Here is a 21,910-nt window from a genome sequence, read left to right on the forward strand (position 1 = left end):
ATTTTACACATTAAGTATAGTTCATTATTACCTTTTTAATTTAGACCTCCGCTAAAATCCTTCTTTTTAAAACAGATATTGATGAGTGTAAAGATCCATCCTTTTGTCAAAATGGAAAATGCATCAACACTAGAGGGAGCTTTTCCTGTATGTGCAAAGAAGGATATCTTCTGGATGCCTCACGAAGCAGCTGTATATGTGAGTGAGATTTCTTGTAAAACGTAATATCCCTAAATAGTCAGAGGCAAAAATCTGATGAGACCAGAGTTCAGAGATGGTGTAGAGCACTCAAATTCAAATTCATCACGGGTCGCATCAGCATTGTATTTAAAGGGCCGGTTGTATCAGTAAAACTATATAAATTTATCCAGGGCTTTTTTTTTTCTCAGAGAATAGGTGCAGTATATACAATAAGTACCAGGAGTGCATTATGTGCGGAGTTCAGGGATGCAATATTTGCAGTGTTCAGGTCAGAGGTTCCCTATGAGTTTAGGGGTGCACTACGAACAGAATGCAGGGTTCAGGGGTGTGCTGTATACAGAGTTCAGAGTTGAGGAGTGTGCTACTTACAGAGTGCAGTGTTTAGGGGTGTTCTATGCACAGTGCAGAGCTCTCTTACACAAGTTGTCCACATCTTACTTCCACCCCTACCCTGGGTGTGTGGGCCACAAATGGCATGGCAGGCTGCATACGGCCCGTGGGCCTTGTGTTTTACACATGTGGTGAAGAGGGTACTCAGTACCCTTTTGTCTTTCCCATGAAATACACAAATACCCTGCTTGCTGCTTTGGGAGGTGTAGTGCGGATGACAGCTTTACATGCCTGGTGGAGTTGCCCAATGAGTCAAAGTTTTTGGTCTCACACCTTTGAACAAAAAGCAATCTGACTGTACCAAATCATAATTTCATTAATTTACCCATGCTTTTAATGCTGCAATGTTCTAGAAAAAGATAACTATTCCCTTTGGAAAACTTACAGTAGAACTAAACCTTTTATTTTTGTTTCAAATTCAGTAAGAGAGAGTCATAACTCCTGTCGTTTTTAGTCATCTGTGTCCCATTGGGGAGATTTCCTTTCACTTCCAGTCCCATGAGAGGAAATCCCCTCTCTTGGGGTCAACAGGGTCACCAGAACTAGTGCCCCCATTGAAAGATTGCCCTTTAATCCTGTTCTAGTGACAACCCAAAATTTTGGTTTTTATAATCACTTCCACTATAAACAAATCGAGAGGGTGAATCTCACAGACAACAATAAATACCTGACAAATGTTCTAATCCCTCTCCACTCGACTAAGGTTTTGCCTTTAGTTCTACTTTAAGTCTTGCTTAAGTCTCGTATTTCACAAAATATTGGACCTTTGGATTACACACTTTTTTCAGGTGAAATTTGACTTCTCGCTATTTCATTTTTCTTGGCCGAGCCTGCAGTGTTTGGGTCCTACCTCTGTGAGCACTGTTTACCCCCTTCCTTTTTTTTTCTCCTACCACCTTTGCCTGTCAGTTTTTCTTCCATTGCCTTCCTCCACATGTCCACCTTTTTGTTTGCTTCTCTTCTCCTTCATTCTCCTTTCCTTTCTCTTTGCTTGTTCTTCTCAACCTACATCCCTCCATTCCGCTTAGTTGCTCACAAAGAGTTTTTTTCCCTGCCAAGTTTTTTTATTTGAAATTTCTGGGCTCTCCCTAGGATGGATACTTCTAGGCTCATTATCTGTATCTTTATGCTGAATGAAGGCCTTGCTAGGCCGTTTTCATACAATGTCAATGTGAAGTAGCGTGAGGCTTACATATTATTTCTATTTATCTGTTCTGACACATGTATTATTATTATTATTATTATTATTCAGGATTTATATAGCGCCAGCAATTTACGCAGCGCTTTACAATATAAAAAGGAGACAATACAGTTACAATACAATAAAATACAAGAGGATTAAGAGGGCCCTGCTCAGAAGAGCTTACAATCTAATAGGGTAGGGCAGGTGGTACAAAAGGTTATAACTGTTGGGAATGAGCTGATGGAAGTGGTAGGAGATTAGTTTGAGATGTGATAGGCTTCCCTGAATAGATGAGTTTTCAGGGATCGCCTGAAGGTAGCAAGAGTAGGGGATAACCAGACCAGTGGAGGTAGCAAGTTCCAGAGGATGGGAGAGGCTCTGGAGAAATCCTGGAGACTAGCATGGGAGGAGGAGACGAGAGAGCTTGAGAGTAGGAGGTCTTGAGAAGAGCGGAGAGGATGATTTGGGTGATATTTGGAGACAAGATTGGTGATGTAGCTCGGGGCAGAGTTGTGAATGACTTTGTATGTTGTGGTTAGTATTTTGAATTTAATTCGCTGGGTGATTGGGAGCAAGTGTTGGGATTGAAGGAGAGGATTGGCAGACACTGAGCGGTTGGTAAGGTGGATAAGTCAGCAGCATTCATGATAAACTGAAGGGAGATAGCCTGTGGAGAGGCAGGCCAATGAGAAGGGAGTTGCAATAGTCAAGGCGAGATATAACGAGGGAGTGAATGAGGAGCTTGGTGGTTTCATTTGTTAAAAATGTAAAAATTTTGATAATTTAATAAAATTTACTGAAACAGACATGGACATGTTCTTCTATCATTTGATAGCAGAGATGGAAATGTTCCCTCTAAATTTTTTTTTTTTTAATCAGAAAATTTTATTAGGAAAGAAAACAGGAAACAAAAAAGCACTACACATATTAAGTTTCCATGACAGCTCCACAAATACCTTGAGCATTCCCGTACTTTGTTACATATGTCATTAAATGAAACAGTAATGCAGACTTGAAAAAAACAAAAAGGAACATTACAAAAAGCACCTCATTAAATACATTCAGGGACACACTCCCTGTCTTAGCACTAGCCGTCAATCATACAGTAACAAACAGTAGTCATACGGGCCTGACCTAGCCAATAAATGGTCCAACGGGCCTTGTGTGTGCAGCCATGGACCTCATAAGTTGTCAAATTTATGGGGACGCCCCCTATGTTGATAGATGTATTTCTCTAATCTAAACATTTCTCCCATACATTGTATCCATTCTTTGTGGGATGGGGGGACAGTAGACTTCCAAATCCTAAGTATTACCCTGTGGGCTTGAAGAGCTCTAGCAACCATCTCTCTTGTGGGAGCTTGTAGTTGAAATTCATACAAAATGCCCAGAAGGCAAGGTTTAGGGTCAGGTGGTATGGAGGTCTGTAACACAGAATTTATGGTGTTCAACACTCCCACCCAATAAAGATGCAGTTTTGGACACCTTCAGGTTAAGTGAATAAGGTCTCCATGATCCCTTAAACATTTGCCATATGTAAGGGAGTCTAAGATACCCATTTTATGCAACCTGGCCAGGATATAGTGGGCCCTCAGGAGTATATACAATTGCATAAGTCCCTATGATATGTCAAGGGAGCATCCTTCTAAATATTCTACTGATTATTTGTACTTTCTTGGATCTGCATTTTAACATTTATGTTTTATCTTAGCCCATCATGTGATCTCAGAAGTTAAGGGCCCCTGTTTCCGGATTTTGAGGGAAGGCGGTTGCTCTCTCCCTATCCTCCGCAACATCACCAAACAGATCTGTTGCTGCAGTCGCGTGGGCAAAGCTTGGGGCAAAGCATGTGAAAGCTGCCCTTCCTTTGGTACAGGTGAGAATCCATCGATGGATTTTAATATTTTTCTCCCATTAAGCAAATTTTACTGCAGTGCAACATCCAATTGCATGTATTTGGCTATGTTTTGTAGATGGTTTTAAGGAGATCTGCCCTGCTGGGCCTGGATACCATTACTCTGCATCAGACCTTAAAATCAACCACCGTTATGTGGGACATGATCAGGCCATAGTACCAGTACAGCGTCAACCTGGATCCAGGACGTCTGTGACCACTGCAACTCCACCCCAGAGGCCCGTCACAAGTAAGAGCTAGAGTTTTATAGATTTATAACCAGTTTCCTTTTACCACAAACATAGGTACCCTCCTATCTTTTTGCATGCTCCATACATTTAAATGAAAGCTACATCCATTCTGCACACTAAAGTCAACCTAGCCTCACATACAATATTTTTCTTCATGTTGCATGCATGCTAAAGTATTTTTACCTCTCACAAAAATCATAGTACTCCCCTTAAGTCTGGTACACACAATGAGATTATTGGACGAATGATCATCCGTTTTTTTTTTTTGCACCCTAGTCTCATATCAAAAATGAAGAGGTTAGTAAAGCATGAAAATTCTCATACAGTGGTGTGAAAAAGTGTTTGCCCCCTTCCTTATTTCCTGTTCCTTTGCATGTTTGTCACACTTAAGTGTTTCGGAACATCAAACCAATTTAAACAATAGTCAAGGACAACACAAGTAAACACAAAATGCAATTTGTAAATGAAGGTGTTTATTATTAAAGGAGAAAAAAAATCCAAACCATCATGACCCTGTGTGAAAAAGTGATTGCCCCCTAAACCTAATAACTGGTTGGGCCACCCTTAGCAGCAACAACTGCAACCAAGCGTTTGCGATAACGTGCAATGAGGCTTTTACAGCGTCCTGGAGGAATTTTGGCCCACTCATCTTTGCAGAATTGTAGTAATTCAGTTACATTAGAGGGTTTTCGAGCATGAACAGCCTTTTTAAGCTCATACCACAACATCTCAATAGGATTCAGGTCAGGACTTTGGCTAGGCCACTCCAAAGTCTTCATTTTGTTTTTCTTCAGCCATTCGGTGGTGGACTTGCTGGTGTGTTTAGGATCATTGTCCTGCTGCAGAACCCAAGTTCGTTTCAGCTTGAGTACACGAACAGATGGTCGGACATTCTCCTTCAGGATCTCTTGGTAGACAGCAGAATTCATAGTTCCTTTTATCACGGCAAGTCTTCCAGGTTCTGAAGCAGCAAAACAGCCCCAGACCATCACACTACCACCACCATATTTTACTGTTGGTATAATGTTCTTTTTCTGAAATGCAGTGTTCCTTCTACGCCAGATATACTTGGACACACACCTTCCAAAGAGTTCCACTTTTGTCTCATCTGTCCACAGAATGTTGTCCCAAAAGTCTTGGGGATCATCAAGATGTGTTGTGGAGAAATTGAGACGAGCTTTGATGTTCTTTTTGCTCAGCAGTGGTTTTCTCCTTGGAACTCTGCCATGCAGGCCATTTTTGCCCAGTCTTTTCCTGATGGTGGAGGCATGAACGCTGACCTTAACTGAGGCAAGTGAGGCCTGCAGTTCCTTGGACGTTGTTGTGGGGTCTTTTGTGACCTCTTGGATGAGTCGTCGCTGCGCTCTTGGGGTAATTTTGGGCGGCCGGCCACTCCTGGGAAGGTTCACCACTGTTCCATGTCTTCGCCATTTGTGGATAATGGCTCTCACTGTGGTTCGCTGGATTCCCAAAGCTTTGGAAATGGCTTTATAACCCTTTCCAGACTGATAGATCTCAATTACTTTCTTTCTCAATTGTTCCTGAATTTCTTTGGGTCTCGGCATGATGTGTAGCTTTTAAGGATCTTCTGGTGGACCTTACTGTGTCAAGCAGCTCCTATTTAACCACTTTCAGACCGGACCATTTTGCTGGTAAATGACCAGAGGTCTTTTTACACTTTGGCACTGCGCTGCTTTAACTGGTAATTGCGCGGTCATGCAATGTTGTACCCAAACAAAATTTGCGTCCTTTTCTTCCCACAAATAGAGCTTTCTTTTGATGGTATTTGATTGCCTCTGCGATTTTTATTTTTTGCGATATAAACGTAAAAAGACCGCAAATTTTGAAAAAAAATGATATTTTCTACTTTTTGTTATTAGAAAAATCCAATAAACTCAATTTTAGTCATACATTTAGGCCAAAATGTATTCAGCCACATGTCTTTGGTAAAAAAAAAGTCAATAATTGTATATTTATTGGTTTGCGCAAAAGTTGTCACATCTACAAACTAAGGTACGTTTTCTGGAATTTACGCAGCTTTTAGTTTACGACTGCCTATCTCATTTCTTGAGGTGCTAAAATGACAGGGCAGTACAAAACCCCCCCAAATGACCCCATTTTGGAAAGTAGACCCCCTAAGGAAATTGATAAGAGGCATGTTGAGCCCATTGAATATTTTATTTTTTTGCCTCAAGCGATTGAATAATGACAAAAAAAAAATTTTTTTTTTTTTTTTACACAAAGTTGTCACTAAATGATATATTGCTCACACATGCTATGGGCGTATGTGAAATGACACCCCAAAATAAATTCTGCTGCTTCTCCTGAGTACGGGGATACCACATATGTGGGACTTTTTGGGAGCCTAGCCGCGTACAGGGCCCCGAAAACCAAGCACCGCCTTCAGGCTTTCTAAGGGCGTAAATTTTTGATTTCACGCCTCACTACCTATTACAGTTTTGAAGGCCATAAAATGCCAAGATGGCACAAAACCCCCACAAATGACCCCATTTTAGAAAGTAGACACCCCAAGCTATTTGCTGAGAGGCATGTTGAGTCCATGGAATATTTTATATTTTGCCACAAGTTGCGGGAAAATTACAAACTTTTTTTTTTTTTTTTTTTTTTTCACAAAGTTGTCACTAAATGATATATTGCTCATGCATGCCATGGGCATATGTGAAATGACACCCCAAAATAAATTCTGCTGCTTCTCCTGAGTACGGGGATACCACATATGTGGGACTTTTTGGGAGCCTAGCCGCGTACGGGGCCCCGAAAACCAAGCACCGCCTTCAGGCTTTCTAAGGGCGTAATTTTTTGAGTTCACTTCTCACTACCTATTACAGTTTTGAAGGCCATAAAATGCCAAGATGGCACAAAACCCCCACAAATGACCCCATTTTAGAAAGTAGACACCCCAAGCTATTTGCTGAGAGGCATGTTGAGTCCATGGAATATTTTATATTTTGCCACAAGTTGCGGGAAAATTACAAACTTTTTTTTTTTTTCACAAAGTTGTCACTAAATGATATATTGCTCACGCATGCCATGGGCATATGTGAAATGACACCCCAAAATAAATTCTGCTGCTTCTCCTGAGTACGGGGATACCACATATGTGGGACTTTTTGGGAGCCTAGCCGCGTACGGGGCCCCAAAAACCAAGCACCGCCTTCAGGCTTTCTAAGGGCGTTACAGTTTTGAAGGCCATAAAATGCCAAGATGGCACAAACCCCCCCCCCCAAATGACCCCATTTTAGAAAGTAGACACCCCTAAATTTAGGGGTACACTAGTGAGACTAGGTAATAAATGGCGGGTGCCCTGAAACTATAAAAAAATAACTAACCAACCAGCGTCACCTGTAACAGTTATATGGTGATCACTGGTGAAAGGGTTAACTAGGGGGCAATCAGGGGGCTTTATGCGGTAGTATATGGGGGTCCCTGGCGCTATAAAAAGCTGCGGCGAACCTAAATACCTACCTGCCTAACTAGCGTCACCTGTGACACTAATACAGCGATCAGAAAAACGATCGCTTATTAGGCTGGGTTCACACTGGAGCGATGCGGGAACGCCACGAATGCGCGGCGGGTTCCCGCATCGCATGCCTCCCGGCGGCAGTTCACACTGCCCTATGCGAACTGCTGGGAGTGTCAGTGAAATGTTAATGACACCCCCAGATCAGTTCGCATATCGCAGTGCGATCTGCAAACTTGGATCGCATGGTGTGAACACCCATGCGATCCGATTCTGCTGCGGACCAAAAAAAGGGTCCCGTGCGAGTTTGCGGCGGGTGCGGCGGGTGCGACACGAATTCAGCCATACTATCTGTATAGCTGAACTCGAATCGCACAGAGATCGGATGTGATTTGCACTGCAGTGCGGTGCGAATCACATCCGTTCTCATAAACCGCTGCAATGTGAACCCAGCCTTAGTGACACTGGCGACGGGGGGTGATCACGGGGTTAAACCTTTATTGGGGGGGTTAGGGGGGTACCTTAGAACTAAAGGGGGCTAACCCTAACTGCCCTAACAGTTATTAGTCACAAATGACACCTGCCGGGTGATCAGGGGGTTAAACCTTTATTAGGTAATAAATGGCGGGTGCCCTGAAACTATAAAAAAATAACTAACCAACCAGCGTCACCTGTAACAGTTATATGGTGATCACTGGTGAAAGGGTTAACTAGGGGGCAATCAGGGGGCTTTATGCGGTAGTATATGGGGGTCCCTAGCGCTATAAAAAGCTGCGGCGAACCTAAATACCTACCTGCCTAACTAGCGTCACCTGTGACACTAATACGGCGATCAGAAAAATGATCGCTTATTAGGCTGGGTTCACACTGGAGCGATGCGGAAACGCCGCGAATCCGCGGCGGGTTCCCGCATCGCATGCCTCCCGGCGGCAGTTCACACTGCCCTATGCGAACTGCTGGGAGTGTCAGTGAAATGTTACTGACACCCCCAGATCAGTTCGCATATCGCAGTGCGATCTGCAAACTCGGATCGCATGGTGTGAACACCCATGCGATCCGATTCTGCTGCGGGCCAAAAAAAGGGTCCCGTGCGAATTTGCGGCGGGTGCGGCGGGTGTGGCGGGTGCGGCGGGTGCGGCGAATGGCTGAACTCGAATCGCACAGAGATCGGATGTGATTTGCACTGCAGTGCGGTGCGAATCACATTCGTTCTCATAAACCGCTGCAATGTGAACCCAGCCTTAGTGACACTGGCGACGGGGGGTGATCACGGGGTTAAACCTTTATTGGGGGGGTTAGGGGGGTACATTAGAACTAAAGGGGGCTAACCCTAACTGCCCTAACAGTTATTACAGTCACAAATGACACCAATGCAAAAAAAAAAAAAAAAAAAAAAAAAATGACATTGGTGTCACTGTGACTGGGGGGGCAGGGGTAATTGGGGGGGTGATCGGGGGGTAAAGGGGGGGTGTGAGTGTGCCTGGCATGTTCTACTGTGTGTGGGATGTGTTGGTGCAACTCACTGATCCGCTCTCCTCCGTGTCGGAACGAAAAATACCGACACGGAGGAGAGAATACATCACTTCCTCTCCTGTGTTTACATTACAGGAGAGGAAGTGATGTCACCGGGGATTTCCATTCGTCGGGAGCGATCGCGAGGGGGTGGCCATGAATGAATGGCCGTCCCCTCGTCCGGGATCGCTCCCGAACGAAAACCGACCGCCGCAGGCACCGGGCGGGGGCCCGATCGGGCCCCCGACCCGCGGGAGGCAAATCACGTACATGTACGTGCTTATGCCTGCCCGTGCCATTCTGCCGACGTACATCGGCGTGAGGCGGTCGGCAAGTGGTTAAGTGATGCCTTGATTGTGAACAGGTGTGGCAATAATCAGTCCTGGGTGTGGCTAGAGAAATTGAACTCAGGTGTGGACAACCACAGTTATAGTGTGTTTTAACAAGGGGGGCAATCACTTTTTCACACAGGGCCATGATGGTTTGGATTTTTTTTCACCTTTAATAATAAACACCTTCATTTACAAATTGCATTTTGTGTTTACTTGTGTTGTCCTTGACTATTGTTTAAATTGGTTTGATGTTCCGAAAAACACTTAAGTGTGACAAACATGCAAAGGAATAGGAAATGAGGAAGGGGGGCAAACACTTTTTCACACCACTGTACAACAGATAATACATTTGGAAGTGATATATTGTATTAAATACGTATTGTATTTTTGTTCGAAAACCGATTGAACACAAATCGCATGATCTGGTATCGTACAAGAAAATATTTTGTGTTTGTCCCTTCAGATATTTTCGGACAAAATCTGCGAACTAATGATCAGATTATCTCGCGATCGCTTCAAAAGCGGTATTTTTTTGTACGATTTTCTGAACATGTGTACAGGTCTTTAGACCGCCTTAATCTGCTTTTCTCCACAGATTGATGGCGTCATCTTTATTCAGGCATCAACAGGATAGGCATATATTTCCTAGACTAACATGTTGTCAAGGAGATGATACAATCCTCTAAATCCTGGGGCCTGTGCAGTTCTTTGCTGTGTTCACAAATACTGTATGTAACACAGATCATCCCCTGCTGCAGTCTTTACGACTTGCTACAAGGTTACAATGTCACAGCCACATCAGTGGGGAAGAGGAGATTGGGGAAATGCTTCTTCCTGCCTGCAGCTGACTGATTACATCATCTCAGCTCAGACAAAGGTGCTGGAGCTCCAGAATTTTTTTTGTTATAATAAAAAGGGGGTTTTGTTGGAAAAATCAATTATCTCCCTGTACAGTGCAGCATATTAGGAATTTAATCATGTAGACTCATAAAGTTATTGGCAAATCCACTTTAAATGTGTAATGCTGGTTCAAAAAAATTGAGGAAAGTAAAACATTTCTTATTGCAATAATAAAAACTCAGAAATGGTGCCCCGGACAGTACATTACAATCTTTAACACAAATTCCTGAAGGAACCCTATGTTCTATGTATAGACGTACACAGAGCGAATTGTGTCTGGTTCCTGATGAACTGGCTGATATTCAATTAATAGGTGACCCTGTTGACACTTTCTGCCAGCATCTTTCGATTGGACAATTGAAGGAAAATTGTCAGCCAAAAAGCAGCTGCATCCAATCAGATACAGCCAATGTTCAGGTATTCTGACAGCCACTGATGCCAGCTGTTAGCACACAAAAGCAACATGTGGGAGATTCGTCCATTCACGCTGTGCGAAAAAAATCTATCCGTTTATGACCAGTTTAATTGTGGAATTTAGGAGCAAGGAAGTCTATCTAGTTGCCTGCAGTCAGTTATAAAGAGTTAGACAATTTTAATTTCATAGACAGCTTCAGAGAAGGATCAAAGGAGTTAGGCTCCAGCTGTAATGTTTTATGTGCATTGTAGACCTTCCCTTTTGGTTTTGTCTAGTCCGGCCATAAGGTATATTTCTTCACTATACAAAAAAAAAACTGTGGCAACTGTATCGCTTCCCATACCCTCACTCTGTGTTTTCTTTTCATGCTGTTCCTTGTACCCTTATTCCTCCCTGAACCTATTGGCTTCTTTGAGAATGCAAACTGCCATTTGGCTTTCATGGTCTTGTGTAAGATTCTGCAGAAAATCGATCTGGGAGACAAAGATATGACTGTTCCATATGTTTGCCTATTTCCTTCTAAATATTCATGCGTTTTCTCAGATGTTAGCCTCTGCATGGATGTACCAGTTGTTATTCCTTCTCAAAACAAAAGAATTGAACAGAAAAAAATGTTGTGATGAATACCAATGTAGCGATCGCCCCGACCCAAGGGTCTGATGGTGACCCCCAGAGTCAGAGAGAGCTAACGTTCCTAATCAGGGTGCAGTTTAGTAGGCATGGTGGGTGTAGTGCAAGATGGAAAGATGGGTGCCAGTCAATTTTAAAAATGAACAAAGAGAGTTGTTATTTCTCTTAACAGGAACAGGGGAGAAAGGGTTAGGGCACAGGACAATCTTAGGCAACTTGGCAGACTCCGCAGACAAAAATAGAACTAGGCAGACAGCAATACAGAAAAAGGGCCTTTAAGCTGAATGCAGCGATCTGTATTTTTAGCGGCTGTCTCCTATAGCAACAACTTCACTCCCAGTATCCCACTGTAGATGTTCAAGTTTAGCTCCCAGCTACCTGCTGGAATTCTCAAGCTTCACTCACAGCTACTCGCTGTATTCTTCCAGCTCAGCTTAAAGTCTCCCACTGAACTTCTTGGACTCTCAGCTACCTGTTAGATCCCTTGAGCTCAACTCACAGCTACCCTCTGTACTCTTCAAGCTTCATCCACACTACCCACTGGGTTCCTTGGACTCTCAGCTACGCGCTGGATCCCTCAGGCTTGACTCACCGCAACCCACTGTACTTATCTTCAAGCTCTATTTACAGCTACCCGCTGTACTCTATCAAGCTTTATTCACAGATATCTGCTGTATTCCTGGATGAGTCTCTACTGAAGCTTTCCCACTACTTCACCATCCCCGGCTAGTAAAGCATCTGCTCCGGTAATCCTTCAGAACTCCATCCCTTCTAAACTTTCCTCCGGCAACAGGAGTGGTCGTCTCTCGGGTAACTGCTTCTACTTTACCTCCAGAAAAGATCAGATCTACACATGTGGCTAGGCCCCAGGCTTCAGGCCTACACCTCTGGTACTGCTCCTCACTCGCCCACCCAGGCCGCAGCCCAAGTGGAAAGAACCCCGATCACCTGACTCCTTCTGAATAAATAGCTTTTCCCAGCATGCAAAGTGGCCAAATGAAACTCCTGCTAATTGGCTGAGACAACATATTTACTCATTACCTGAATTCACTGTAATCTGTCATCCTAATGCCAAAGACAACAGTGCCACCTATTGACAGTAGAGAGAGACTACAAATTAAACTCAGGCTTAGGGAAAAAAAAACAAGACTACAAATTAGCCAGGCTAGTTACCACCTAGCACAACTAAATTAACTAGGAGCCCTGTTTGGGACAAGGATGCTACAGTTTTGGATTTTCCTAAATATTATTAATCCATGATGAGTTACACAGTTTAGGAAGCAATTGTGATTAGTTATTAATTATCTGTGTGCTTACATGAGAAAAATCCCCAAAAATTGCAGTTTAAAACCTGGTCTTCAAACATTTTGGTTCATTACTGGTTGAATGTTAAATATAAGCTCTAATGGCCAAACTTGTGTGGTATTTATATAAAGAAATACACCCGGCACGTCCCAGAGTTTTTCATGAACTGAGATGATGGCAGACTGGTCCCCAAGGTGGCCGAGCTATGGTTCTGCTACTGTATTGTAAAGAACAAGTTCCTCATACTCCTCTTCCTCCCCTCTGAGCACATTGTCTGTACCTGTTTTGTATGTTTTAGGTTTCCCAAAAACTCAGGGTGTAATCAAGTCACCTCGCAATGTTTACATTTGTAGGTCGTTTGATTGCGGAGGACAGGAAGCCCGACAGAGAACAGACTGGAGTGCAAGTCCCGGACCAAAGGATAACTGACAGAATACAGATTTATCGACCAGACAGGACACAAATAAACAGACCTTCGGTTACAAATGAAAGACATTCTCCTACATCTCCCCCAGAACGTGTGGACACTGAGGTAGAGGCCCCTTCACAGGGTAAGTATGAACGCTCTGTCAGTAGACATGTGCAATTCGTTTTGGCCTGAATGTAAATTCAGACAAATTTTTGGTGATTCGGATCTATCCGAATCTCAGAATGAAATAGTACCTACTTTCACTGAATTTTTTTTCAATTCATTACAAGTTTAGTTTATTAGTTTTCTAACAAATACCAACTTTTTGGAATTATTCGAATTCAGATTGGTCAAAAAGATGATCGATCAATTAGAATTCTGTGTGAAGAATAACTGGTTGTTAAGGAACGGGCCAGGAAGACGGCCGCTGTGTCCTTAACAATCGATGACTCATCAGCTGTCAGCGGGCTTCCCTGCTGAGATCTGAAATGTAAACAAAGAATGCAGGCAATACAAAATTCAGAAAAAAAAATTCCCCCCATCCATACTAGGCCCTTCCAGTACCATAACAAATCTTTCTGAAACAAAACAATTTTTTAAATTCTGCACATGTCTATTTGTTAGCCCTATAATGGGACAATAATGGGACAATAGGGCACTAGAACTCAGAGAGCCTGTTGGAAGAATGTAAACCTGCAGCTTTATTTACATTAGACAAATCATGTATTTTTTTGATGGCAGAATAAATGCACATGGAAAAGGAAACAACCTGAGCCGGACAATGTCCTATTTTTGGTGCATTTGACCTGCATATTACCATTCAAGTCAATTCAAACTTATTTAAAAAAAAGGATCTAAATTGCATGTCAAAGCACATGTTTAGGGGTTAATATAACATTACAGATTAATATATTTTAGCAGAGACATGATTCCTACCTTTTGCCATAACATATAAAGTAGAACTAAAGGCAGAACTTTTTGGATAGCGTAAGGGAGGTTTATAACCCCTGTGAGATCTTTTTTTATTATCTATGTTCCATTGAAGAGATTTCCCTTCACTCACTGTCCTGTAGCCAAAACAGGAAGTGAGTGGAAATCCCTCCAAGGTGGTGGAAGTCCCGTTTTGTCACCAGAATTATTGTCCCTATTGGTAGATTTCATCTCGATTTTTCTTTTACTTCACTTTCGGTGATAACGGTAAACAGGAAAGACAGAGAGGGTGAAAACGGTGACACAGACAGCAAGAAGACCCGACAGGTAATCAAATCCCTCTCCACTCTATCCAAAAGTAAAAAAAAAGTTTTGCCTTTAGTTATACTTTAACTTCTTTTTCCCCTCTTCCCTTGGTACTTCAGGCCAAGCCCAAGTATTCTCCGACTCTTTATACTATTATACAAAAACATTAACTGCAAAAAAAGAACTTGAGGCACTGCTGCACTTATGACTGATGGGGGAGAAATGAGAATTGTAGCTATAGTAGTTGGCATGGTGGTCACTTGTATTACAATCAGGTAGATGTCTGCATTAAAGAATTGCTGAAAGATCTAAAGGGGATTGTACCATCATCATTGTAACATGTATGGTCAGCTTTAGACAGATTATGATGTTTTACACCCTAATCTGTCAGTTATCAGTCCATGTACGACATGGCCTGACATTCAAAAATCTGTTCAGATAAAAATTTGCCCGGATTGAAGTTGCAGTTATACGATGGCCAAATCCAACTATTCTCAACCAGGGCTCCATGGAGCCTTGGGGTTCCTCCAGATGTTGATAGTTTCCTTATATGGATGACCTCCCATTAGATGGGGCCTGCATAATTCTGGGACAAAGACAACTACAGAACACCAATGATCTAGCCAATCTGTATGGGTGGCATTCGGTACACCACTGTAAGTGGGAATGTTTTCCACTGCCCATTAATGTAAGGCACTGACCCCAATGAATTGGCTTTGGCAGGGGATCCCCGAGGCCTGAAAATTATTTAAAGGGTTCCTCGGGAGAAAAAAGGTTGAGAACTCTAACATACTATTGACTTATTCAGCTTTTGCAGTGGATAGTCAGAAAGGTTTCAGAATGGATTTTCTTAGCCAAGACCAAGGAAGGCCAGTTGACCGCATATGTATGGGCACCTTGTTCAAAAGATTGTACAAATATTTAAAGTTTATTTTTCTTGGTAACTTTGAAACAGAACAAACACATCAATTCTGCAGTAAAGCAAATATTGCTTAGTTCCTTAAGAATGGAATCTGCAGTTAACAGAGGTGAACTTCTAAAAATCTCCTAAACCATGACACACATGGTATATTTGAAAAACCACTGTACCACACCCTTTGTATTTAATAAAATCTTTATTAAAATCAAAAAGCACAATTTATGGGAGCCTGGTTTTTGATTTTCAGAGTCGAAGTTATGTGAGCTGAACCCACAGATCTGCGGTCCTGGGCGATGTGAACCACGTCCTGCTAGCTACACCTGTGTATGTAACAATGGTTATTGGTTGAGCACACAGGGCACTCACTGTATCGGTAAGAATTTATGCTTTCTCATGACTGCACAGATGGGGCATAACTGATTAGATCCAGCCTTATGCCCGTACAAACGATCGGGTTTTATGAAAACAAATGTTGGATGTGAGCTTGTTGTCGGAAAGTCAGACCGCGTGTACGCTCCATAGAACATTTGTTGTCGAAATTTCTACCTACAAATGTTTGAGAGCATGGTCTCAAATTTTCCGACAACAAAACTTGTCGGAAATTCTGAGCGTGTGTACACAATTCCGACTCACAAAAGTCCACGCATGCTCAGAATCAAGCAGAAGAGCCGCACTGGCTATTGAGCTTCATTTTTCTCAGCTCGTTGTACGTGTTGTACGTCACCGCATTCTTGACGTTCAGAATTTCCGGCAACATTTGTGTGACGTGTGTATGCAAGACAAGTTTGACCCAACATCCTTCAAAAAATCCATGGTTTTGTTGTCGGAAAATCCTATCGTATGTACAGGGCATTATAATAACCAAGCCATCCCCATATCATACTTATACAATTAATAACATCATTATGTTTGTTATAAGGCCACCTCTTTGTCATCACAAAGCTAAAAGTCATAAAGGTACATTAAAGTCTCAATTAAAATTAAAATCTTAAAATGAATGCAGAAAACCCAACTGCTAAGGGATTCAGTTTTTTTTGTTTTGGTTTTATTTTTATTTTTTTATGGAAGGATTGCTGTAGCACATCAGTCTACCCCACTGTCCTAAACCCCTTTTGCTTACCTTTTCTTAATGCCCTCACAAACATAAAGCCAGGTGTATCAAAGTGTCAATGCTAAAACATATATACAGGGTGTCCTAAAAGTCAGGATCCATGAGCAAAAATGTATTTCAAAGTTTTATTACAGTAAATACTCAAATTGATGGCCTTGGGCAACTGGGCTTGAAGGGAAGAGCACCCGGTTGGGGGTCAGGGAGGCCCTATTTGGTTTCATGCATGGAGGCCCTGAAGGTTCTCGTTACGCCACTGCTTAAAGCTTGCAGATGAATTTCACTGATTACGACTTATCTCCCACACATGTGCAACAGATTTGTTTTGCCAGACACTTTTATGGCTTTGGAATATATAGATAAACATAACAAATGTGTAACTGGTATATAAGTCTTATTCCCCGTACACACGACTGGACTTTCCGGCAGAATTAGGTCCGAAGGGATTAGTCCGTCGGACAATGTGATTGTGTGTGGGCTAGTCCGATCATTTTGCGAAAGAAAAAAATTTGATGAACCTAGAAATAAAACATGTTTCAATTCCAACAGACTAAAATCGGGAAAACAGTTTGTCTGTGTGCTGGTCCGACGGACCAAATACAACGCAAGGGAAGCTATTGGTTAATGGCTATTGAACTTCCTTTTTTAGTCCCGTTTACGTCATCACGTTCAAAACTAACTGACTTTCGAACGGACTTAGTCCGTTCATGTGTGGCCAAGTCCGTTCTTTCGCAAAGTCCGTCGGAACTCCTCCAAAAGTCTGTCGGGAAGACCGTCAGACCTAGTCTGCCGGAAAGTCTGGTCGTGTGTATACGGCATTACAGATTTTTATTTATAATTTTTTAAATGCTGTAAAGTGTAGTTTTAACAAATTTGTATTTTCTTGAACAGCATGGAATAAGATAGTATTTTTCTATATCACATGACAGCAATGGGAAAATTTATCATAAAACATGTGGGAAAGAAAAGTAAAAGTGTTGGCCAAAGCAACCAATAAGGTCAGAGCTACACTATATCACCAAAAGTATTGGAACGCCTTCCTTTACACGCACGTGAATTTTAATGGCATCCCAGTCTTAATCCGTAGGGTTCATTATTGAGTTGGCCCACCCTTTGTAGCTATAACAGCTTCAACTCTTCTGGGAAGGCTGTCCACAAGGTTTAGGAGGGTGTCTATGGTTTGACCATTCTCCCAGAAGCACATTTGTGAGGCTAGCAGTCTCTGCTCCAATTCATGCCAAAGGTGTTCTATCGGATTGAGACTCTGTGCAGGCCAGTCATGTTTCTCCAGCCCAAACTCGCACTGGTGACCAGTCATGTTGGAACAGGAAGGGGCCATCCCCAAACTGTTCCCACAAAGTTGGGAGCATTAAATTGTCCAAAATTGGTATGCTGACTTTATGGACTTTATGTCTTTATGGACCTTGCTTTGTGCACTGGTCCAAATTATTCAGTGGAGGGGGGATTATGCTGTGGGGTTGGTTTTCAGGGGTTGGGCTTGGCCCCTTAGTTCCAGTGAAGCTAAAGCGTCAGCCTACCAAGACATTTTGGACAATTTCATGCTCCCAACTTTGTGGGAACAGTTTTGGGGATGGCCCCTTACTGCTCCAACATAACTGCACACCAGTGCACAAAGCAAGGTCCATAAAAACATGGATGAGTGAGTTTGGGGTGGAATAACTTGACTGGCCTGCACAGTTCTGAGTCCTGACCTCAACCTGATAGAACACCTTTGTGATGGATTAGAGTGGAGATTGAGAGCCAGGCCTTCTTGTCACATCAGTGCCTGACCTCACAAATGTGCTTCTGGAAGAATGTTCAAACATTCCCATAGACACACTCCTAAACCTTGTGGACAGCCTTCCAAGACGAATTGAAGCTGTTATAGCTGTAAAGGGTGGGCCAACTCAATATTGAACCCTACGGACGAAGACTCCAATGCCATTAAATTTCATGTGCATGTAAAGACAGGTCCCAATAGTTTTGACAATATAGTGTATATGATTCTAATGAAGGTTAAATAACGAAAGGAAAGACCTGATACAGTACATTGCTATAGGGAACACACTTATTTTCCTTCCTCTGTTTTTAATAAATGAGTCCATGTGTGTTTGGCTGGAATGCTCGCCTCCCCTTTCTGTTGGACACCCAGTGGTCCATTAAATGGTTGCTAAATGCTTATTTCATATTTAGAATACTTTGTCCAGAAATCCAGTGGAATGTATTCTCATGGTTTCTGGTTTCCAGTTAGAGGCTATAAAAATGCAAAATGTTGATCAAATGAAGAAATAAACAAACGTTGTTTGGCATCTACCCCAGTCATGTCGCACAAGAATGAGTCCATGACGTTGGATGTGCAGCCTGGAAGTCTGCTCCCAATGATAATGGCACCTTTTACTGAGTGTTTCTCAATGCTCCTAGCTAGGGTCGTGTGTATAGGGACATCAATACTATGCAGATACGTCAGAATGGTGTGTGTTATAGACAGATGGTGAAGCTTGCAGCATTAATCACATAAGGAGATAGATAGCAAGATGTTGACCAATGATGATCAGCATTCTTCAAACAAACAACAGCATTGAAAGGAATACGTAGGCTGCCATTTCTAATGTATCCTTTGGAAAATGCTCATTCCCTGGCTGTCATGCTTCAAATTCTTAGTATTTTCTGAGTTGAGCATTCACAGATCAGGAGTTCTGACATTATTTGCTGCGTACATTTCGCAGATCTGCAATTTAGTGGTAAAATCAGAGACAGCCAGATCAGTAGCAATTTCAAAAAGAGGGGTCAGCAATAGCTGCCTCTATCAGAATGAACAGGGCCAAGAGGATCCTGCCTTAGAAGCTGTGCTAAGGGGGAAGAGGGGCTTTCCTCTCCTGCCTGATCATTATCCTGGCCATCTCCTGCACTGTGCTGGAGCTGGCAAAATGGTAGATACAAACACAGTTTCTTTCTAGTTAAGACTAGACTGCTGTCAAAAATTGTACCAAAATATGCTCCATTGTTAAAATTCGACTTTTATTATAAAACAAGTGTGATCTGACCTTAGTAGCATACATTTTACAGGTATTTATGATACATGATATAGATACCTAAAACTTATTTCCATGTGTTTCACAGTCAATCGCTATGTATTCCCCTCCATTTAACAGTAATTCCCTGTACAAACGGTCGGAAATTCCAACGGAAAAGGTCCGATTGGATTATATTGTCGGAAAATCCGATTGTGTGTGGGCTCTATCGGACTTTTTCCGGCAGAAATTCCGACGGAAAAAATTTGAGAGCAGGATCTCAAATTTTCCAACAAAAAAATCTGATGTGACTTTTTCCGATCGTTTGTAGAGAATTCCGATCGGACAAAGTGCAACACATGCTCAGATCAAATTACGAGACCAAAGCTATTGGCTACTAGCTGCAACGTAGTCCTGTCAGAATGAACAAACATCACGTTCCGAACAATCGGATTTTCCCACAACTTTATCCAACTGTGTGTATGCAACACCAGTTCCAGACAAAATCCATTGGAAAAAATCTGACGGATTTTGTGGTCGGAATGTCCGACCATGTGTACAAGGCATAAGGCTTCCAGATAGAAATTAGGGACCACTCGGGGGAAAATGTGATAATTACTACGCGTTTCTTGGGTATCCACCCACACTTCCTCAGGTTCTGTGAAACTATAAGACACAGCCATAATACATTTTAAACAATTTATACCTATATACAGTGGGGAAAATAAGTATTTGCTCCCCTGCAGATTTTGAAAATTTGCCCTCTTACAAAGAAATGAAGGGTCTGTATTTTTTTTCATAGGTGTATTTTAAATGATACAGAATATCAACCAAAAATCCAGAAAAAAAAACACATGATACAAATGTTATAAATTGAGTTGCAGTTCAGTGAGTAAAATAATTATTTGATCCCCAAGCAAAACATGACTTGGTGGAAAAACCCTTGTTGGTAAGCACAGAGGTAAGACGTTTCTTGTGTTTGGTTACCAGGTTTGCACACATCTCAGGAGGGATTTTGGTCCACTCTTCTTGACAGATCTTCTCTAAATCCTTAAAGGGGTTGTAAAGGTTCCTTTAAAAAGAAAAAAAATAACAAACATGTCATACTTACTTCCACTGTGCAGCTTGTTTTGCACAAAGTGGCCCTGATCCTTGTCTTCTGGGGTCCCTCAGCAGCTGTTTCGGCTCCTCCCCACATCAGGCAACCACCGTTCTGGGAAGCGCTCTCCCAAGCTATAGCCGCCGACTGTATCACTCGACTCCGCCCCCCGGTGCACCGCGTCATTGATTTCATTGACAGCAGTGGGAGCCAATGGCTGCTCTGCTATCAATCGTCCAATGAATGAGCCGAGAAGCCCAGTCGAGAAGCCAGTGCATTCACGACGCTGGACTTTCAAGGGCTCACGTAAGTAAATGGGGGGGGGGGCTGGGGGGCGCTAATCATCGGATGTTTTTTCACCTTAATGCATAGATGGTGAAAAAGCATGAACCTTTACAACCCCTTTAAGGTTTCTTGGCTGTCATAAAATATAATACATTTAATATAATATATTATTATATAACACAATATAATAATATATAATACATACTTTGTGCTAAGTTCTGCAGATTATTTCACTACCATGTCTTACCGTGTCCGATTCATGACAATTATGAAGTTTTGCCTTAAACGAGGCTCTGTTAAAAATATAAATTATTGTTCGATTTAGGCTTTGTGAATCTGGTAATGAAGAAATTGCACCAATGAGATAGCACAACATTGACTTCTTTTTCTTCACCCAGACATGGATGAATGTCGGCAAAGGCCGAGCCCTTGTGCCAATGGACGATGTGAGAACACCATGGGCAGTTACCGATGCGCATGCTCTGCAGGTTTCAGCACCAATCCACAAGGCACAGAGTGTACAGGTGAGATGTTCACATTATTTCCAATCTGAATTCAAGTATGGGTTCAAACCTGTGACAGCTCTTGCCGCCACTCTGAAAAGTAAGCCGTGATTGATTGCTTTTTGAGGGGTGGTAGAACAGTGGCTGCCAGGCATTCAGGAACAATGCTAACTGCAGCCAGATGTAAAATTGGCAGCTTCTGTTCAAGAAAAGTGGATGTGCTCGCTGTACTGATCGACTCAAATGCATTTGTTCATCAGCCCAACAAACAGAGCCAGAGCAATCCAACCTTAGGTACAAACACTTCAATGCGCTTCACTCCAGAAGGAGTTTAATCACAGGATGGACTAGTCTGTTTGTTGGACTAGTGCAGTGGTCTCCAAACTACAGCCGGATGTGGCCCTTTGCTTGCCTTTATCTGGTCCTCAAGGCAGCACTATTCCATTCACTGATACCAATGATGGGGCACCATTCCTCCCACTGATGCCAACAATGGGGCACCATTCCTCCCACTAAAACTAATGATGGGACATTGTTTACTCCCACTGACACTGGAGCATTTTTTATTACCTCTGACCACAGTCCGGCCCCCTTAATGTCTGAAGGACAATAAACTGGCCCTTTGTCTAAGAAAGTTTGGAAACCCCTGGACTAGTGAATAAATGGATTTAAGGCAATCAGTACAGTTAGCAGTCCCCACCCCCCCTTACTTTTGGAACTGTTGCAGAGTCATTCTTAGTGGTCAATGACTACAAGGAACCAGCCCCTGATACCGGTGACAATGTGGGAATTAGAAACTGGAGTGGGAAATTTGCTTGCCTTCTACTTCTGTTTTTAATCGGATGG

The 21,910-nt window shown here is 42.4% G+C and overlaps 1 protein-coding gene across 1 annotated transcript in view; it reads left to right on the forward strand.

Moving 5' to 3' along the window:
- LTBP4 (latent transforming growth factor beta binding protein 4) overlaps positions 1-21,910 on the forward strand; it is a 343,681-nt gene that overhangs the window by 266,011 nt on the left and 55,760 nt on the right. Inside the window, exons 10-15 of the mRNA XM_077482606.1 lie at positions 76-198; positions 3,486-3,650; positions 3,748-3,918; positions 12,848-13,045; positions 15,306-15,431; positions 20,960-21,085. Coding sequence (XP_077338732.1) covers positions 76-198; positions 3,486-3,650; positions 3,748-3,918; positions 12,848-13,045; positions 15,306-15,431; positions 20,960-21,085 — 909 coding nt within the window. The remainder of the gene's footprint in view (positions 1-75; positions 199-3,485; positions 3,651-3,747; positions 3,919-12,847; positions 13,046-15,305; positions 15,432-20,959; positions 21,086-21,910) is intronic.

This window comes from Lithobates pipiens, unplaced genomic scaffold (assembly GCF_037356315.1).
Source record: "Lithobates pipiens isolate NorthernLeopardFrog02 unplaced genomic scaffold, aLitPip1_a1.2 Scaffold_1, whole genome shotgun sequence".
NCBI classification, from domain to species: domain Eukaryota; kingdom Metazoa; phylum Chordata; class Amphibia; order Anura; family Ranidae; genus Lithobates; species Lithobates pipiens.